Below are 21,388 nucleotides of genomic sequence, written 5' to 3'. Positions count from 1 at the left end.
CAAGTGGTATGAAAGTTGACAGAATAATATTCTAAAATCAAGATAAAATCATTACAATTAAATCTTAAGTGAGACAAATGGGTTACAATTGCTGATTTTAAATTTTCTATAGGAAACAGTTTTCCAGAAAAAATAGGAGATACATGCTGATGCCTGATAATGTTTGGGGGAGGAGGGGCAGTTTTCATGATTATTTTGGCTCGCTCTTCCCAGTTTTCTTCTCCACACTCCTCTAGCATAAGCAGTGTATTTCCACTGCCTTTTACATAAACTTTAACACTCTTGGACTGGAAAGCAACTTTCCAGGATAATGTTTCCTTAGCCTATTATGCCATAGAACACATCCGAGGCACATGTCTGTATTTTAACAAAAGGAAAGACTGGGTTTCATAAAGGTTCAAATTAAAGTGCTAATTTAGCCTGAGATGTAGCTCACGGGTGTTGTACCTGCCTTGCAAGCTCAAGGTCCTGAGCTCGATTCCTGGTACTGAGAGGAGAAAAAAAAAAAAAAGTGCTAATTTCATACTTTGATAGGCTTGAGGAACAGACTGTGAAAAGACTGTGAAAGCCCTCTTCAGACCTTCCTTCTCTCCATTACATGGCCTTTCCCCACTTTGCTGCAAAAGCTTGAAGCATTACTTCTGCATGCCCTTGCCCCAAACACCATTAAATACATGTTGCTTTGGGTTTGCTGGTATGGTGGGCTGCCACAAGTTTGACAACTAATTAGTGCTTTATTTTTCAGTTTGCTTAATAACTAAACTTCTCTGTTTATTGGTATACTCCAGTGATGGCGAACCTTTTAGAGCTTTCAAAGATATAAACAGCCCACTGCAGCACGTGTACCATAGGTTTGCCACCACTGATGTATTCTGTATTTCCTCTTATTTATAATCTGTTAACATAAAATTTATAAAATTTTTAAATTTCTCAGGTAAATTTTATCCTGGAACAAATGCCTAAATCTGTTATAGAAAGGAAAGGAGAAGAAAAATAACTGGTAGTGTTCAAAGACTAAATAATAACAGTAACTTAATACAGACACAAGTACACCTACATATATATATACATTCGTGTATACCTGTGTATATACTTTACCTCATAGTTTAGTCATTTGAATTGGGAGTTTTGTTTGTTTTTGTTTTGTTTTTCTTTTTCTCTGTGCTGGGTATTGAACCCGGGGCCTTGCGCTTAGCTACATCTGCCCTTTCTATTTTTTAAGACGGACCACCATCCTCCTGCCTCAGCCACTTGAGTACCTGGGATTACATCATTCATTACTGGGTCTGACTAAATTCTTAAATGATGAAGCCCTTCCTAGTTTATCTGTCCTCTCCAATTCATCTATAATGTTGAGACTTATATCTATGTACTGTTATACATGAAAACTGTAATTGATAGACTTGCCACATTATCTAAATATATTTCTCAAGTACAGTCTCAGATAATTTTCCATTTTTATCAAAACCAGTTTAAAAGAAAAATAAAAATTCATTTTCTTCTTTTACAAAATAATTTTTAGTTCACCTATAAGAATAATAAAATGAATTTATCTTAAGAACATCTTAAAGTTGGATATAGTGGCACGTGCCTGTAATCCAAGCCACTTGGGAAGCTGAAGCAGGAGAATCACAAGTACTAAGTTGGCCTGGGCAATTTAGAGAAACCCTGTCTTAAAAGTGGTGGGGTTGGAGATAGTTCAGGTCTCCCTGGGTTCCTTCCCTACTACCACAACCAAAAGGAAAAAGAAAAAAAAATCCAATGTCTTGCCCCACTTAAGGCCTACTTTTGAGACTATGTTACTACTGACTGAAAACAACAGATGGAATAGAAAACAGACTAGATGGACCTGAAACAAATTACAAATAATTATTAAAATCTTATCTAGGATTAAAAGGCCAATGTGGAGTAAGTCTTTAGAGAATCTTCTCATTCCGATTATGGCTTCACATTCATTCTGTAAGGCTTAAGTTTATCCAAAAGATTTTGAAGAATGGTATTTAGTCGTTTAATGAGGATATAGTCCTCTTCATTGTTTAATTCTTTTTTTGTTTTGTGGTGCTGAGGCTCAGACCCAGGACTTCACACACGCCAAGCAGGCACTCTACCACTGACCTGCACCACAGTCCAACTGTGTAGTTTTGAAATTTTTCTTTTCATAAGAAGCATATGTTTATATAGGTAACATATTTATTATATAATTTACAAATGAACCCAGATATCCATAAGTAATATCTTTTTCAGTTTTTAGTTTTTTATTGTACATGCTTATAATACATAGTGATTACATTCTTGTGGGGAGTTGGTACATGGACATAAAACATCTTTGTCCTTTTTATCATCTCCCTCTACTCCCTTCTGCCCCCTACCTCTTGGCCCCCTTCCCTTTTGCAAAGATCTAACTGAAATCCTTTGGAATTCCAGTTAGGTATTACTTAACCATTCAGTTTTAAAACTAATTTTTTTAACTGAATGGATTTTTTGTTACTTTTTATTTTTTTAACCAAGATTATTAACTATAAGCATTTTTACTTGAGGCATAGGACTATTTAGATAGTTTTTATATTCTTCAGAAATAGCTGCTAAACTGCCATTTTTTAAAAATTTCATTTGTTTTTTAAATTTTTGCAGTGCTATGGATCAAACCCGGGGCCTTGTGCATCGTATAGCAGCCACTGAGCTATACCTCCAGCCATTTTTTATTCTTTATTTCCTCTTTTTAAAAATTATACCTATATCTAGAACTATATTTGGCACATAGTAGCTGACTCAAAAACTATTTCTGGAATGAACATACATAGTATTGTATCAACTACTCAATATGTAGTCAAATTAAATCTTGTAATTTTCAAAATCATATGTATAATTTTTTAAAGTTTCAAAAACCATTTTGCATGTCTCCACAGATCTTATTTCCCAGTAGTCTTGTATGACTGAAAGGAAGATAGGTAGGTAGGTAGGCAGGTAGATATTGCTATAGAGAGAGATACAGATAATATAGAGATGATTGCTTTTCTGAACATACTTAAACTTTTGAACTTTGATGGAAAATCGACCACTTCTGAACTGTCATCAAGAAGTTAGAAATTGACCATCCAGGAAAGGAGACTTGGATATCTTTGCATTGGCAGACATGTATTACTGAAAAATGCAGCTGAATTGTTGGATGATGGAATAGACTTCCTGTTTATTATGCTCAGTGAAACTTCTACCTTCTATAAATACCCTTTCTAGTGCTATACTGAGAATCTTGGAGCAAGCTGGAAGTCTTCAGGATGTTGTTCTCAGATCATACTAGTCCACGAAGATTCATAATTTTGGTCTTCCTTTCACATTTTTACTATATAGAAATATCTAGGTGTCATTTCCCCTTGGCCCCAACATTCTTCTAACAAAAATCCCTGAGGATCTTCAGCCTGCTCTGTGAGATACTAAAATTGTACCAACTGCTGTGTCTCGGGAGGTTTTTTGTTGGCTTGCTTTTTAATCATAAAGCTTCCTTTTTAATCATAAATGGAAACAAATATAGGACTGCAAAGCCTATAGAAATACAACATCTTTGGAATTAGTTTGAATATCAGAATTTCAAAATTTAAAGAATTGTATAGTTCAGTAGCAAACCAAATAGTTTAAATTTATCATATGAACAACCTTTATAAACATTTAACATTTCTAGTACTTTTTAAATTTGTGGAGAATTAAGGAAGAAAATAATATGCAAGTATAGTTATGTAAGGGGATTTTTTCCCCCTAAGTAAAGTATAAGTCCCTTATAATTTAAAGTTACTTTAAGTTCAGCTGGAAGCTATCTGCATATGTTATATTCTCAAATGAAAAATATGCCCTCACTAAATAAGATAGTTTCAGAAATATGCTCCTAAGAGCATAAGTATGTTTTTAAAATTCTTACATTTTCTATACATAGTGTTATAGCTATTTTCAGCTCGTTTCCTTTGTGACATAATTTCACTATTCAACTACTGCAGTATTTAGATTATATAAGATAAATGAAAGAAGTGGCTGTTGCCTATTTTTGTTGCCTGCATGGCATAGTCACTTGCAGGGTGAGGAGTGTTGTTTACCAGTTGGTTTTGTAAATATTATTTCAAGCTTTTGGTTATTCTTATTTCACACTGGTCCAAAGTGCCTTTTATTTTTAAAGGTCATTTCTTCCCATTGTCTCTTAAATGTCTTTCCCTCTGTCTTGGTTTGAGATTATTAGCTTCATTATACTACCAGTTTCTAATATGTTGGGTTTTTATTCACTATTTGATATATTTGTTTTAATGTATGTTCTTGTTTTAGCAGGTAAAAGAATCATAATAACTTAATTTTTTAAAAAACAACATTAATATTCTCTAATCTAATAACTTTATGCATTTTGCACGTCAACTTTTTTCATTAACACCTGGGGTCCAGGAGGAGGGTCCCATATTTAACAAGAGCTTTTCTAGGAGCTATATTAAATATTAACAAATCTCCTTCCCTTCCTATCCCTCAAGAATGGTGGATCTTTTAACTTTGGCTGCATCCTTCAAAGCTTATGGTTACTCATAGTTTATTAAAACTAGGGCCACCAAACTTGGCAGCAGAAATAGCCTTAGTCTTACTGTCATAACAACTGCCACAATTACGTTATTATTATTCCAGTTTAAGTTCAGAATATCTTGTGGAAATGCTTGATGCTATTTGTGACTTCATATCTTAGAGAAAAACAAACTTTCCAATATTTGAAAGTATTGAATGAGTTTATAACTTGTCTCAGAGTCAAACTTCAGTACAATTGTCTTTTCCTTGAGATTTATCTGAAAATAAAAATTGATAATTATAAATAGTAATGGCTTAAAATCCAGTTAAATCCCAGGTAGGAAATATAAAGTTAAGCTAGGCTGGGTAGGATAGAACCCACTTACTTTTACTAAATTCTTCAGAGCTTAATTTTAGTGTCTGGTTTTTATGAACAGTGCTTAAAAATTGGTGGTTGAACCGTAAATAGATATGCTTCTCTTTTCTAGTTTCAGAATTGTGTATTTAAAATTGTCAATGCGTATTTCTTTATATTAAAATAACAGCATTTATAAAGAAAAGTGGAATGTGATAGTGCATGCCTTTAATCACGGCTTCTCTGGAACTTGAGGCAAAGTGATCACAAATTCATGGCCAGTCTAGGCAATTTAAAGTGTTCGTGTCTCAAAATTAATTAAAAGGGATTGTGGAGGTAGTTTAGCAAAGTCCAGATGTTGCTTGGGATGTAGAAGTGCTTGCCTAGCATGCATGAGGCCCTGGGTTAAATCCTTGGTACTACCAAACAGAGAGAGGGGGGCTAGCAAGGAAACAAAACCCTAATTCTTAAACTTTGTCTGTGGCCTGCAGACATGTTTGGTTCTGTTATGTTTTCTGAGCTCCAGTGTAAACCTTAGCATTGTGTTTTTTATAGGTGATTTATAGTATGCCTAGAATAAAACATATCTGTTATTTCCCTGTTTATGTTGTAGAATGAATCGGCACAAAAAAATACATACCAACTGATACTAATGCATAGGGAAATAGGAAGCCAGTGGTTAAGCTCCCCTTACATAGAATGGGCTTCTCTAGGTGACATCATGACTCAGTAAGAAAAAAATATTACCAGGACTGTTGATATATACTAATTTAATTTTATGTGTGGCAACTTTGTTTTGTTTGTGGTGGTAGGGGATTGAAACTAGGACTTTCGTACATGCTAGGTAAGAGCTCTACCACTGAGGTACTTTCCCAGTCCTCTTGCAATTTTTATGTGATTGTGTAGTCATTTGAATTTTAGTTGGTAACTTCCACATAGTTGGCCATAGTTGACCACTGATTTTTTTAATATTATTTTTAAAGAGACAGGTTGTTATGTGTTGCTCAGGCTGGCCCTGAACTCCGAGATTCAAGTGATTTTCTTGCTTTAACTTCCCAAGTAGCTAGGACTACAGGCATTCACCACTGCACCTAGCTGCCACTGATTTTAAATTGAAAAATGTTTATAGAACCGGTCCTCTATTTACTCCTCACTTCTATGAATTTAAAATGCAAAATCATACCAAGCCAACATATCCTCATCTTTTTCTCTGCTGCCAAATTTGGATAATCTCTGTTTTAAAAGCAAATAGAGATTACTAAATTAGTTGCATGAATACAGGTTCTGATTTCTTCTCTTTCTGTGGATTCTTAGGCCATGCAGTGTGTTTCCCTGCATTTTCTTGCACCTTCCTTTCTCCTTGTCACACCTGGTATGGATAACTCTTTAAAACTCTCACTCCCTCCTTTTCCCGACTTTGCCCTTTCCCCATCTTCTATATGTGCTTATTGATGTGAAACCCTGGGACATTTAGCCCATACAATAATAGCACTCGACTTGTCCCCCTGTTCCTCCAGGAAAGGAAGTTCTTCAAAGGCTTCTTTGGAAAAGTAAGTTTGATGCCATGTTCATGCTTGCTATATAAGGAGTTACACCCCTAGTATAGCACTGACATACTTTTTTTAAAAAAGTGTAGTTTTGGTTTCTGTATAAAACAGGATTGATTTGACTGTATATGGAAATTAATGGATCAGATAGTTGATATCTATGGTATTACCTGTATCTTTGATACTAACTCTGATGATTTCTAGGAAAATCCAAAAATGAGTCAAGTAAGTTAAGAGCATTATCTCTTCAGTACTAGGAATTAAATTTTATTTTATCTTGAAAAATTCTGTTTATATTAGCTGTATTTTTAACTGATTTATTTTACTTGCTGTCCAATATTGACAGAGAAATGGGAAGAAATATTAAATTCAAGTAAAAATTTAAGATACCCCAAATGTTGCATTCAGTGTTACTTTTTTCATCTAAGTTAAATTTAAGGTGAATAAGTAAAAGTATGTAAACTTACAATTAGGGGTCCTCCTGATTTTTAACCTAAGTTGCTAACTTAAGACAATCTTAATTATGAATCTACGAAATACGTGTCACATGGAAGGTTATGTAAATGCTTTTCTAATAATAACTGCTTAATCTTCAGATACCCTTAAAATTCAAGGTATGAGGGCCAGGGATATAGCTCAGTGGAAGAGTGCTTGTCTAACATGCACAAAGCTCTGGGTTAAATCCCCAGAATCTTTAAAAACAAACAAACAAACAAAATACCCTAAAAACCAAACTTAAGGTGGCGGTACCCAAACCAGTAAATACATTTTTGTTTCCAAGTTTATTGTTCTTTAGCTTTGAATAGGTAGCAGCACCAAGGATATGCTTTTAAATTTAAAAAAGTTTAATTTGAAGCCTTTTAAATCTTTTCAGCTGTCACCATTCAATTTATCCCCACTAGTCTACAAGAAATAGTCTGGCGAAGAAGCTTCATTTGCATTTGATCATCTGTGGTTTGATGAAAGCGGGACATGAAGACTCTCATAGCGTATAAGACAAGGTTCTTCCCTGGGCATGGTTTGTCATACACCTGTAAGGCAGAAGAATTGCAAATTCAAATCCAGCCTGGGCAACTTAGTGCCTTATGAGACACTGTTTCAAAATTTTTAAAAAGGGCCAGGGATATAGCTCATTGCAAAGGACCTGGGTTCAATCCCCAGTAACAAGGAAAAGAACGAAATTTTTATCTAGAAACTGTTAAATGGAAGAATTGTTATCTTAGCTCTGATTCTGAATTCATGATTCATAGCCAGGATGCTTTGCTTCCTCTTTTCCCTAAATCGCCTCCTATCTCTGACCACTATGGGCAGTATTTCCAGAAACTAACAGAAGAGAACAGATAAACCTGGTTAGTTACAGAATTGCATTATAAACATCATAAAAGAAAAGGGAGAGAAAAATGAGGACCTTGGATAAGTTTTTTTAAACTGGCTACATGAAATTGCTCATTGCCTTACAAAATCCAATAATGTACTCAACTTTTTAGAAATTATAAAAGGGGCTTCACCAGGTTTAGTAGCACACTTCTAGCACTTAGGAGGCTGAGGCAGGAGGCCAACCTGGGCTACATAATGAGTTCAGCTTGAACTACATAGCAGATCTGTCTCAAAAAAGAAGAAAAAAAAAGAAAGAAAGCTTCATTAATATAATCGGTCATACTAAACAAAGGCTTTTTTGCCAAATATTACTTGACACAACATTTGAGAAGAATTTACAGTTTTAATATATTTGAGAAACCCCATGAACTTATCTGTATTCTCATTTTATGAGGGAGCTGACTCAACATAGAAAATGTTCTCAGGTTACTATATTAGATCTCTTTTAAAAGCCATTTAACATAATTATCTCAAGCTTTATAGTTTATGATGTGCTTTGACCTACTTTCTAACTTACTATTTAAATCAGCTTGGTGAATTAGACAGTACTTCATAACATTGCATTTTACAAATGAATAAACAGAAACTCAAAGAGGTCACCTAGCTAGTAATAAATGGCAGTGCTTACCCTGAAATCTTGGTGCAAGGTTCTTTCACCTACCCTGTGTTGCTATTCTTTCATTCAAAAGTATTGGCCCCTGCTAATGTACACCTTAATTCTAAGAAATGGAGAAATAGCTAATACAAGGACACTAGAAAACTCCAGGTCCTGAACACTTCCTTAAACATGCATTGTATGGTCTATAAATTTTATAAATTTGAATTCATTGCTGGTATTTTAAACATTGAGAGATTTCACACAAAAACTAGGACATCTAAAGAATGAAAAGATTTAGCAAAACAGCGTACTTTCTATGTGACAACAGTGGCTTTAGCTGAATATCAGCTGTGCCCTTGGGCTGCCTGTTCACCACCGTTCCTGCAACTCTGTATTGTCCCTTGCACTCATCGTGCTTCATTTTGTTACCTGCCTTTAATCCTGTGGGTATGAGAGTTTGTGAACTCCTCCCTGGGCTATTTTGTCAATCCTAATGTTATAAAAAAAATCAATAAAATGTTACAGTACTTGTTCTAGTAGATCGTGTTTGAAGTATTGTTAATTTTTTTCAAGTTCTTATGTTTCTGTAATTATTAAATGACACCATCAGGAAAGGTTAAGTTTTAATGAATTCATAATTGAAAAGAAATATATGATTATATTGTTTTTACCTAATACTTAAGGGTAAAACATTTTGTGGTATTTATGAGCACTCTTAAATCAGTGTATTCATATCTACATTGTTTTAGATTTCCTTTTTTTTTTTTTTAATGTCTCTATAACAAACTGTCCTTAGCACTTTCTTCCTTATGGATCATTTTCTTAAAAGTAGGACCATATCTGCTACCTTTTCTTTTTATCCTTTTTAAATTACCTCCTTGTATAACTTTTACCTTCTTTTACATTTTACTAGGGTTTTTTAGGATTTGGTTTATTATGGTAAATGGCGGAGTGAAAAGGCAAGAGTATTCAAATTTCCATTCACCTTTGGGCTTTTTTTTCCTGTGACATAATCAACTAGTATGTTAAAAATGTAGTCACTGACCTTTAATAAATTTTAAAAATCAACCTTCAGTTATATTCCTTTCATTTGTAATCATGGCAACCCATTGTTTCTCAAGCCACAGTACATAAATATGGTAAAGATTGTGCTGTCCATATGCACAACGCAGAGTACTAACCACTGTACCGATCACGGCAAGCCTCCCACAAGGCCGCCCGCTATCCATATACAAAGACAAGCAAGAGCTCAGTTTTCAACAGAGGAATGGATCTTTTTAACCCAATTTTAGATGAGTACTTCATGCCTCTTTTTTTCCTTCAACCTTCAGAGTTTCTTTCTTTGTTCTTTTTTTCAGCTTTCTTCCTACTTCATAAAACCAATTAGCAGGAAACTTTCACATATATCATCTACCACATCCACTCACCTACCTGCATCTGTGTTCATGTGCTGTTTCCCTCCTATTAAAGGAGACGACTATCTGTGGTCCTCTCTTAAGAACGTGCAGAATGCCTATAATCCCAGCACTGTGAGAGGCTAAAACAGAAGGACCACGAGGTTAGTTCCAGTCTGGGCAACTTAGCAAGACCTTTTTTCAAAATTTAAAAAACAAAAAATGACCGCCACCTGCCTCAGAAGCACTAGGTCCTTGTACCTTTTTTGGTCCTGGTACCAAAAATAAATAAATAAAAACTTAAAATAAACTTTTAAAAGTTAGGGATGTAGCTCAGTACAGAGGTCCAATGTTCAGTCCCCCAGTACTGGGAAAAGGAGGTAGTAGGAAATATATTTGTAGTAAAGTAACCATTAGAGTGTCAATCTCAAATCCTAAAGAAAGCTGTGTTTCTATCCCTTCACTGCTTTGGGGAATACAGTATTCGCTGTATTTGCTCATTACATCTTTCAGTTCAGAAATTCAAATACCAAATTAAAGACGTCAAAGCTTTTCTCCTCAACTTTCAAACAAAAAATGAAGCCAAGTTCCCTGTGAAAAAAGTCTCTTGTTCATTTATTACAAGGCATGCTGTGTCTTTGTTGCCTGGCTGATCGTTATTATTCTGTAATGATTGGGTTATCTCTGTGTATAGGTGTGACAGAAAGACTGAGCAGCGATTCTTTACACATTGCGTACCCTTGAAGACCTCTTTGGTTTGTAGCTGAAAGAACTTTGCACAGTGAAAATGCAAATCATTGTTGCTTAGAAAAAGTGACTTGCTCTGTGCATCCTGACCAAGTTGGTCTGCTTGATGTTGTTGCTTCTGAATAGCTCGTAGCTATGCCAGTTATGCTTCCTTGTGTCTTCATCCATTTCTCCACTCTGACTTACATTAGAACATCTACTTAACCTTTTTGCTCTTATCCATTGTAATGCTCAGCGTAACTGTCTTGCCTTCAAAATATTACTTCTATTTATGTTGGTTAATTGCATGTTCTTATCTCTTAGTACTCTTGGGAATCATAGAAGTTTCAATTTGGACAGCACCTAAGATATGAGTCCCTAGCATACTAAAATAATAAGCCATAAATACATTTGTCAAAAGGAGGGGACAAAATCAGGGACGTGATTTCACATAGGTGTAATATTTCAAATAATGATCTCTCAAAAAATAGTTAATGAAAACTTTATAAAGGTCCTAATATTGGCAGACTATGTCCCACTATTTGTTTTAAAAAATAAGGTTTTATTGGAACAAAGCCATGTCCATTTGTTTACCTATTGTCTGTGGCTACTTTTGTGCTACATTGACAGAGATGACTATTTAAGTAGAAATTGCATGGCTCTCAAAGCCCATAATATTTTGCTGTCTGGCCTTCTTAGAAAAAGCTTGCTAATCTTTGATATATAAATGATTTAAAAGTGTATTTCCTCTAATTCCAACTTATTTCTCCCAGAATAACACCAATATGTAAAATAAAGAAATGTAAGAATCTTTCAGCCTACTGAGAATATCACCAACTTGTTATCTTCATCTTTTTTCAATTTATTTTTTATAGTTTCAACAAAAAAAATTATACTCTGGGGATAGGTAGGTTATTTCAATTGGCCTTGTACTATGGGCAGCTTTTACATTTAGGAGAAAAAAAAATCTTAAAGTGTGCTTAGCTTGTTAGTATTTCTGTGTCATTTCTGAAGCTGTTTTATGTAAGATAAGTGTTTTTCATGATAAGACTGTAGATTTCTTCTACTCATCGTGAAAATGTTCCAGTTTAATAACTTGTAATAGGTTGTTGACCAATTCAGCTATTGGTTTATATTTGCCCATAATAAAAGGAGCTTAAGGCAGACGTTACTTTTAAAAATTCTAGGCAGGATATATAGAGAATAGAGTAGTTTCTTTGAAGTTATGCCTTTGTCATTTTTCACATATATGTTAGCTTAATCCTCAAATATCACTAAGTTACTAAGGTTCTGTCCATGTAAGACCCATTTTCTTTCTTTGTAGAATAAGCAGTTTTACCTTTATTTGAAACTTTTGCATGACATTAACTGTAGTCAGTGTGAATTCCACCTGTAACTTTGAAATTGTTAGGATGGGACATGTTAGGAAAATGGTAATTAAATAATTCTTAGTGTCTCACATCTGCTTTCATACAACCACATTTTTATTAGTGCTTATGGTATGCAGTCTTTTTTCAGAGTGTTTGTGCCACTAAAGTGTATGTAAGTTTATATATCATACTTATTCTTACCTCTTTTATTCAGTTCCTTCAGTTAGGTAACTTTGACCTGATTTTCTAGGGCGATTGGTTTAAGTGGATAGTTTTAAAGCTTTTATCTTCTTTTCTTAAAAGTGCCCACATGTCTTCATTTATATTAACAGAACGAAAGACTAAAGTTTTTAATACTACAAGATTGTTTCTACTATAGAATTTGTGAGAGAAAATATTGATTTCAAGTACAGGTGTGTTTGAATCTTAATATCTCCATACCTGCCTGGAGAAGTACCTGTGTGGCAAACTCTAGTGGCATGCCAGAACCGGCATCCAAATGTGTGAATAAATACAAAAGGAATATCTGTTTTCTTCCTGTTTAGAGATATCAGAGGCCTTGAAATGTGACAGACACAATTCCTCACTCTGATACATTAGTATAATACCATAAAAGTTTGTATAAAGGCATATAACTCAAAAAGCACAGATGTTTTTTCATAACCATAGACTTGGGCCAAGAAAATATATTTCTTTGGATGTCATAAGAAAACTAATGGAAAACAGTTTCATTCTAAAATGACCTATTTTTTCCACCTTCAGTCTTCCAAACTTGAAGTTGTCCTTCGGTTGCCTTAGATGCTGAGTATTGCAGGTTATAATTATACAACATACAGATGGATAAAACTGCGAATTTAAATATCTTACACAGGATTTTCATTGTCATCTAGCAATCTTCTCTGGCATTGTCTTACATAACCTACAATAGATAGCAAATTTCTTTTTTCAATAAATGTTTCTTAAACTCTTTTTTTCCCATGAAATGTTCAGACTCTGAGATACAGCAGTGAACAATATAGTAGATGGAAAAAACTCCTGACCCCATGGAGCCTACCTTCCAGCAAAGTACTAAATGTTACATGAGTATCTGTTAAATAGGAGCACTACCTTTGTCAGTGGGGGTGACTTGTCCCATTTTGCCTGGAACAGCCCCAGTGTGGTACCTGCTTGTAGGTTTTAATATAGCCCCCCTTTTGTTTTAAAAGGGAGGGTAAAGTATATGATCAGCCTAGTTCTAAGCCTTTTACATACATTAATCCCACAAGTTACATGAGATTATTAACATCATTATACAGATGTAGAAACTGAAGCATAGAGAAGGTAAATAACTTGCCCTTGGTCATAAAAGTAAGTTGCAGAGCCAAAATCAAACCCCAGACAATCTCTTCCTCTCCTCTTCTCTCTCTTTTCCTCAGGCTTGTCTCAAAGAATTTCTGGGTTCAAGTAATCCTGCCTCACCCTCCTGGGATTACAGATGTGTGCCACTGTACCCAGCTCTCAGCTCTCTTTAGTCTTACTTCATCCCTCCATTCCAGAGGAAAGGACATCCCTGTCTAAAACTTATTCTCTCCATCCTCCCTCCTGGAAGACTTTGTTCTGTATATTATTCTCTTTTTCCTGGGCCTTCGATCATCACTATCTTTACATTAGCAATTTCTGTTCAGCATATAAACTGACCTATTGTCATCATTATCATTAAAAGTGACTCTTTCAAGCAACTTTACTATTAGAGGTTTTTTAAAGTTTATCAACAGCAGTATTATGATAAATGGGTATCAGTCATTTACTATATTTAAAAATTTCAGGTACTATATACAATCTCTAGTCCTTTTAACCTACAAATATTTCATAGATGAAGAGATGGGAGCTCAGAGGGCTATTAGCTTAGGGATAATAACACTGAATTCAGGCTTACATCCTAGTTTATCACAAACTGTATAAAATTCCTTGGTCCTTTGCCCTGCCTCTGCTGCCCGATATCTCTCCTGTGCTTTATAGAAAAGCTTTTAAAAGAGAAGTTATTATTCATAGACTTCCATTTACTTATCTCGTTCAAATCTAACTTCTACAAGTCCTACCCATATTATGAGAGCTAATCTTTACCCAAATCAATTGATAATAAATATTAATCATAGCTATAAAATATCTTCACAGTAACTTTTAGACTAGTGTTTGACAAACAACTGGACAACTACAGCCTGGCCATATTGACACATTATAGTTAACCATATCAACTTCTGTCACTCTAATATGTCTTCTTTGCTAAATCCAGTGGACACTTTTCACATCTTGGCTTTCTTTTTTATTGGTACTGGGGATTGAACTTGGGTCCTCACACTTGCAAGGCAGGCAGTGGAACCACTGAGCTAAATCCCCCGACACATCTTGGCTTTCTTGATTATTAGGTCACATATGATACTTCCAACAATTCATTACTTTTTAAAAACCCTTCTCCCTAGTGTCATTGGCCCTCTTATTACTTCAATCATTGATGTCTCCCAAATAAAAAATTCCATCTTAAAATTCTCTTTTCAACTTCATACTATATATCCAGTTGTCTATTGAGTGTCTCTGCCTAGATGTTGCATGGACTCTGGAAAGCCTATTCTTCCCCCCTCACATTTGCTTTTGCATATGTACTGTGCTTTTAGGTGATGGTACCCTCTTCACCCAGTTACCCAATCAAGGACCCCAGAGGAATCCTCAATTTCTTCATAACATTTACCAAAAATCTTCACATCCCCTATGTATCTCACCAAAGAGAACTCAACCCTTATTTTCTCACACCTGGGATTCTGTACTCATTCTGCTGGTGAATCCTTTTCTAACCCCTATACACTGCTCTCAAGGTAATGTTTTAAAAACACAAATCTGACCCAGATATAATGGCACATGCCTATAATCTCAGCACTGTGCAGACTGAGGCAAGAGGATCACAAGTTCCAGCCCAGCCTGGGCAATTTAGTAATTTAGGGAGACCTTGTCTCAAAAAAAAGCTGGGGGTATAGCTCCATGCAAAGGTCCTACGTTCAATTCCTAGTAGTACCAGAAAAAAAAAAGGAGGCCTGAGGATGTAACTCAGTGATTCAATGGTTGCCTAGTGTGCAAGAAACCCTGCGCTAGATCTCAATAACAAAACAAAACAACAAAAGTAAATGTTTCATTGTGTTGAAATTCCTTCAGTAGCTTCTAATTGCCCATAGAATTAAGAGGCAAACAAGACCCTCTATGAGTATGTATCTCCTACTACTTTTCTCTTCTTGCACATCAGTCACTCAGCCTACTTTCAAGCCACACTGAAATATTTACAGAGCCCCAGGCTTTCATGTTGTGTGTCTCCACGACACATACTAATGTTTCTTCTCCGTTACATTTTCACTACCTCTTGTTACTCCCTTGCCTCCCTACCCGCTTCCTAGGGCATCAAGAAAAATAATTTCAGGATCTAGTTCAATCATCTTTGTATAGCCATCCCCACTTCCACAGATAGATTTGATTGTGCCTTCTTTCTGACATTACTCTAATTATTTTCAGCTGTACCCTACCACTTGCTATTGTATGATTTATTTTGTGTTTATCTGAGTGTCACCTTTCAGTGGACTATGAGTTCTTCAGGTATTTCCCCTGGCTAACAAATTATAAGCATCCATCAGATATGTGGTGCTGGTGGTGGTGGTAGAGATAATGCGCCTGAAGTGAATTACACCAGTTCATTTAAGTAAGGCCTTGCTCCAATATCAAGGATTCCCAGACTGGGACACCTGTAGAGGACACTGGTAAGCAGCTAGTTAATCTCACTTGTCCATTCTGAAGACTGCTCCAAACTTAGCATCAGGTTCCTTTGATTTGTACTTTTATGATAATCTGATACTCATTCTCAGCCTTTGTTCTGCTTTATTTTGCTCGTATCTTTGGAGCAGTTAAGAAGAAAGGATATTATTAAGTTACTATTCTGTTCCATCACAGAAAAAAATATATCATCTTGTTCTCATGTGATTCTTTTATGCCACAGACTTTCTCAGACAATTAAAAAGGAAACTCATGCTAGAAGACAGTTTTCTCTGTACTGTCTAAATCTTCTTGTATCCTGAAAATGGCCTCATGGCACTTAATGTCAAATAAAAAATAAACTAGTTTTGTGTTAATCTTCAGAGGTGAAAGAGTGGTTTTTAAACTTTGTTAATAGAATAATGAAGAATTCTTGACTTTTTAAACTTGAAAATGTTGGGTAACCAAGGGTCCTGCTGTACTCACTGGCAACAGAGGATAGAATTGTCAGCATCTCAATTTAGACTTAGCTGTTACTTCCTATGCTAAATACACTTGTAGATGCTACTTGTGGTGTAACTCCTTATGTATTTAATACTTACCTGACTCTTGGTTGTTTTGATTTTTTTAATGGGTGAAGAATCTACTTATGAATTCTTTGCCCTTTATGGAATGTGATATCTTGGTTTTGATTCCATTTATTCCTTTCCCCTTACTTCTTATTGTTTTGCATTGTGTTCCTAAAATAATGGCTTTGGCTTGTTTTTTTCCTGAATGTTTCTGCAGTTTGGTTTGAGTATCTGGCTTTGGGCACCCCTCCTGAACTTGGATTTCATCTGTACTTGTGACTTTTGAAGGCAGTGGTCAGTGTTTTCTGCGGAAGGTTACCTTTTTTAAATATTATATATGTCTCCCCCTTCCTCTCCTTTTTTTGGTTTCTCATAAAAGACTGGAAAGAAAGCAGTGAAGGCAGTCCTGTGGGTATCAGCAGATGGACTCAGAGTTGTGGATGAAAAAACAAAGGTAAGATTTTTATAAGTTTACGACTGCTCATGTGATTTTTTTTTATCTCTAATGATAAATATAATGCTATTAATCTGTTTGAATGACTCTATATCCTTTCACTTTGTCCAGAGTACAGTCTTTCAGGATACTATTTAAAGTTCAAGATACCAATTTACTCATTTACCTCTTGAAAAGTAGGATTTTCTCAATGCTTTATTCTGTGTAGCACATAGCATGTTTAATATACTGTTAATATTGGGCTGGGGATTTGGCTCAGTGGTTCCACAGCCTGCCTTGCAAACACAAGGGCCTGAGTTCTATCCCCGGTACCACAAAAACAAAAACGAAACATATACTGTTAACATTTAATGTTGAAACTCTGAGTTCTATTTTTGTTTCTATGTATTTTTAAAAGTTTCACCCCCACAAATGTAAGAGATGATGCATCCTTTTCCATAGTTAAAAATTTTTAAAAGATGACCAGCCACATCTGAATTTTTTTCTTACTCCTTAAGAAAACATTTTTGAAAGTGCTAGACAAACTAATTAACCTATTGAACTGAAAACCCAATTTAAATTAAGTTTTAAGCACTAGTGAATGGCTCATTAGTTTACATTTATTTAGGATCCAAACAATATCATTATTCTGTAGCATAAAACATCTAAATAATATTTCTTTTTTTCTTTTTTTTTTTTTTTTTGGTACCCAGCATTGAACTCAGGTCCTCGCACTTTTGAGGCAGGTGGTGGAACCAGTGAGCTAAATCCCCAGCCCTCTAAACAATATTTCTAATCCTATGTAGAAAAATTAATGCTAAATGACTAAAATTAGAGACAAAGACAGTGTGTCTAGAAACTAAAATTTTATAAGAGACCTGAAGTCAAAAAAATTATTGCATTCAAAAAATGCAAATGTCATCGTGGATTTAGCTCAGTGGCACTGTGCCTTGCAAGTGCAAGGTCCTGAGTTTGTCCCCTGGTACAAAAACATAACAAAATCCAAATGTCACTGGACAGGGAGAAAGTCTGATGAAAAAGAGCAGTTTTCTTAGGCAACTTGCCTGATCATTTTGAGTGTTTTTTGTTTGTTTGTTTGTTTGTTTGTTTTTAATATAGCTGCCTTTAAGTTGTTTTATACAGTGCTGTAGAGGGAAGTGCTACTGTCCCCCTGGTGGCTACTTCTATTCATTTAGTTCTTTCCACATGGGCAATTGATGGGTGTCACTCTCTTCCCATGTTTGTGTTTAGTTGTAAGTAGGGACTAATACAATGTTAGAATCAGTGTTTATATTAAGGCCATGCCATGATCGCACAAATTTACCATGGTATAGAAGTCAAAATTTAAAGTCCTTAACCTTTAATCAAGAAACTGTCAAATTTTCTTGTCCTGTCTCCCCACTCATGCCTGTTTTGGTTCTAATAGTGTCCCTACTCAAGAGTATGATAGGTAATTCTTGGATAGTTTCTTAGAAAAGGGGATAAATTCATTTACCTGTGGATAGAAAATGAATTTATATTAAGAAAAACAATTTTTTAAAGTATTTTCAGTATGTTTCACTTCTAGCAATGGTTGAATAAAGCTCATATTGACCTGACTTTCCTGAAAACAACTATAAATTTTGAACAAAACAAAGCAATCATTTGAAGGCAGTAGAGAATAACACAAAGCAGTTAGATTCTGGAGGGAATTTGACACTTAGAAGAAAGAAATAGCACTGGGTGATTTCCCATTTCAGGTTTCTACCCTGAGAACAGTACTAGTCTGTACCATACAAAGTAGCCCCAACTACAATAGAAAATTCTTAGTCTTTCTAGTTTAAGATACCAGAAGACAGAATTTGACACAACAACAGCCACAAGAAAATGAAAGAGAAATCCTGGCTGTGAGAGAGCCAAAGAAGGTACATAAATTCCGCCCAAATCTCTGGTCCCTTCACCACATAGCTGCTAAGCAGACTGTAGATAGCCTAGCTAATAATATAGAAACAGATTTGAGCCGCTGGCCAAAATATGGAGTTACCCGTTTGAGTATATAATGTTACCCGATAAAACCAAAAAAAGAACACTTCCAAGGAATATAACAAAATCCAGACACTCCATATATAATATGCACAATGTCTACTATGCAGTGCAAAATTACTCAACATACAAATAAACAGAAAAGTGTGACTCATTCTCACAGAAAACAATAGAGACCCAACCTCAAGATGACCTAGATCATGGGTGCCCAACCTTGTGGCTGGCCTGGGCCAAATTGAGTAAAGAGGAATTATCGTGGGCAGCTTGTGAAATAACTAACCAACTTCCCTTTTTATATTTTTCATTGTAACATTTTAAAAAGTAGGACAACCTAAAATCAGTAGGGTGTTTGATCCTGACTTTGTAACATGAGTAGTTTATGGAAGTAGTTGCAAGTTTTAGTTCTCAGAGTGCTTGTCAGAAAACAGTTTTAATCTAATTTATATTTTATATGCTTCATCCTTGAAAATAGTTCACAAATATACACATTTGTTATTATGTTACATATGTACACATTACATATATGTAATAAAGGTAGGAACATGCTTACCAAAAAGTGGTGGTATGAATAAGGGATGATTGTAAAACAAGGGCTATTTTTCTCTGGAACAACAGTTCTTATAAAAGTATAGTAGGGAAATAATCAGATACTTGTTTGAGTTGAATGTCTGATTTCAATTCTGTATATTCCATAAGTTAATAACCATTTTAGCATTCATGATATTGCATATGTAATTCTAACCAAAATGGTGAGCAAAACAACTTTGGTACATTTTTATACCTCCATACCACAGCTGCTAAAAAACTTTTAACATATTATTTTACAAAATAACATAAGCCCTAGGTTAACAACTAAAAAGGAAAATTGGTATGTCTTGTTATTAACAAGAAATGCCTGTTTTCACAGACATATACCATATGTAAATAGGTTGAAATACTATTACTAGTAATCATTTCATTCACCAGGTTGCACAAGAGCATGACACTTGATACATGAGAGTTTTGATCTGACTGTGTTTGGGCCCAAGAGGTGAGCCTAGTCACCCTGTGCATTCCATGCTCAAGCAGCACACAGTCAGGTCATGAAAAATGTTGCTAAGAATCACATAATTAAAAAGTCGATCTTGTAGGGCCGCATTATCAACTGTTCAGAGCCATATAACTCCCCAGGCTACAATTTGGACACACCTGAATTAGATATTGGAATTGGCAGACTTTTAAAGTGGATATTATAACCATACTCAGTGATGTAAAGAAAAATATATTCATGTTGAGTGAATAGCTAGAAAATCTTAGAAAATAAGCTTAAAAAGGACCAAATGGAAGTTCTGCACCTGAAAAAATACATTACCTGAGGGAGGATGAGACAGGAGAATTGCAAGTTCAAGGCCAGCCTAAGCAACTTAGGAGGCCTTCTCTCAAATTTTTAAAATAAATAAAAAGGGTTACAATGTAGCTCAGTGTGTGACCCTGGGTTCAGTCTCCAGTACTACCAAAAATAATTTTTCACTGAATGGGATATATTATTAGTTGAAAAGAACAGTATGCAGAACAGTATATATTACTGTGCAGACTAGTGTAACAAAAGTAGTAGGAACAAAAAAGTGTTCCACATCACTGGTCATTTGAGAGATGCAGATGAAAACTACACTGAGATTCCACCTCACCCCACAAAGAATGGCTGCTATCAAGAAATCAACCAATAACAAATGTTGGCAGGATTATGGGGAGAAAGGAACCCTTCTCCATTGTTGGTGGGAGTGCAGACTGGTGCAGCCACTATGGAAATCAATATGGAGATACCTTAAAGAACTAGGATTAGTGGTTCCATTTGACCCAGCTATCCCTCTGCTAGGTATCTTTCCAAAAGAATCATATGACAGTGATATATGTGCACCTATGTTTATAGCGGCAGAGTTTTTAATAGTTAAAACTTGGAAACAGCCCATTTGCCCATCAGTTGGAGACTGGATAAAGAAGATGTGGTTTTTCTATAAAATGGAATACTGCTCAGCCATAAAGAATGAGAAATTAGAGTCATTCATAGGAAAATGGATACATATTGAGGATATACTCCTAAGTGAAATGAATAAGTCACACATGTGTAAATACCAAATAGTTTATCTGGTGTGAAAAGCTATAATGGTACATAAGATCCTAATGGTATAATTGACAATGTGAAATAGGAAGAAAAGGGCTAAAGGTGTGGGGGACGTGGGAAGGGTAGGGGAAAGGTAATAAGGGAAAAGAAAAAAAACATGAGAAAATGAAAAAATGGAAATAAAGTATTTGTAAATAGGGAAGGGAGGAGGGGGTAAAAGGAGGGCAGGGATAAGGCGTAAAAATGAGAATCAAAACCTGTCATGTAAAGGTATAAGATCCCGATGATGAATGTAACTGTACTGTATACCTAAAATGTACCAGTAAACTCAGTGAGAAAAAGAACAGTAGGAACATGGCTATCATGTCTTTATTTGTTTATATTTGCAAACAATCCAAAAGGGTTAAATATATTGATTTTTATATATGTTGTCAAATTGTACATGACATCTCCCATGAAAGATCTGAAACTAGAATCAACCAACATACATTTTAGAAGCTGTAGATAAAATGAGAAAGCCACCTGGGCAAGTGGATGTCTTCTAAGTCAGATACTCAGTCTTTAAACTCCTGGATGCAGAATGCCTGTTCCCTAGCCAAGC

The 21,388-nt window shown here is 35.2% G+C and overlaps 1 protein-coding gene and 1 long non-coding RNA gene across 16 annotated transcripts in view; one reads left to right on the top strand and one right to left on the bottom strand.

Moving 5' to 3' along the window:
- The window catches only part of Numb (NUMB endocytic adaptor protein), a 148,664-nt gene that overhangs the window by 111,358 nt on the left and 15,918 nt on the right, over positions 1–21,388 (top strand). For 12 of the 15 annotated variants that reach the window (XM_010645442.3, XM_010645439.3, XM_033766670.1 and 9 more), the window contains 2 exons: positions 6,400–6,432; positions 16,611–16,685. In XM_010645442.3, coding sequence (XP_010643744.1) covers positions 6,400–6,432; positions 16,611–16,685 — 108 coding nt within the window. The remainder of the gene's footprint in view (positions 1–6,399; positions 6,433–16,610; positions 16,686–21,388) is intronic. The other 3 variants (XM_033766673.1, XM_033766675.1, XM_033766672.1) reach the window with 1 other exon arrangement.
- On the bottom strand, positions 7,410–21,387 carry LOC109117368. Its single transcript, XR_002024664.2, has 3 exons — positions 21,310–21,387; positions 9,836–9,941; positions 7,410–7,460 (listed from the first exon to the last, which is right to left on the bottom strand). It is a non-coding gene; the product is annotated as an uncharacterized LOC109117368 (long non-coding RNA).

The sequence above is a fragment of the Fukomys damarensis genome, unplaced genomic scaffold, assembly GCF_012274545.1.
Source record: "Fukomys damarensis isolate Sample0158 unplaced genomic scaffold, DMR_v1.0_HiC HiC_scaffold_21, whole genome shotgun sequence".
NCBI lineage: Eukaryota > Metazoa > Chordata > Mammalia > Rodentia > Bathyergidae > Fukomys > Fukomys damarensis.
Note: the sequence above shows the minus strand (reverse complement) of the source record. Positions and strands in the feature narration are given on the sequence as shown.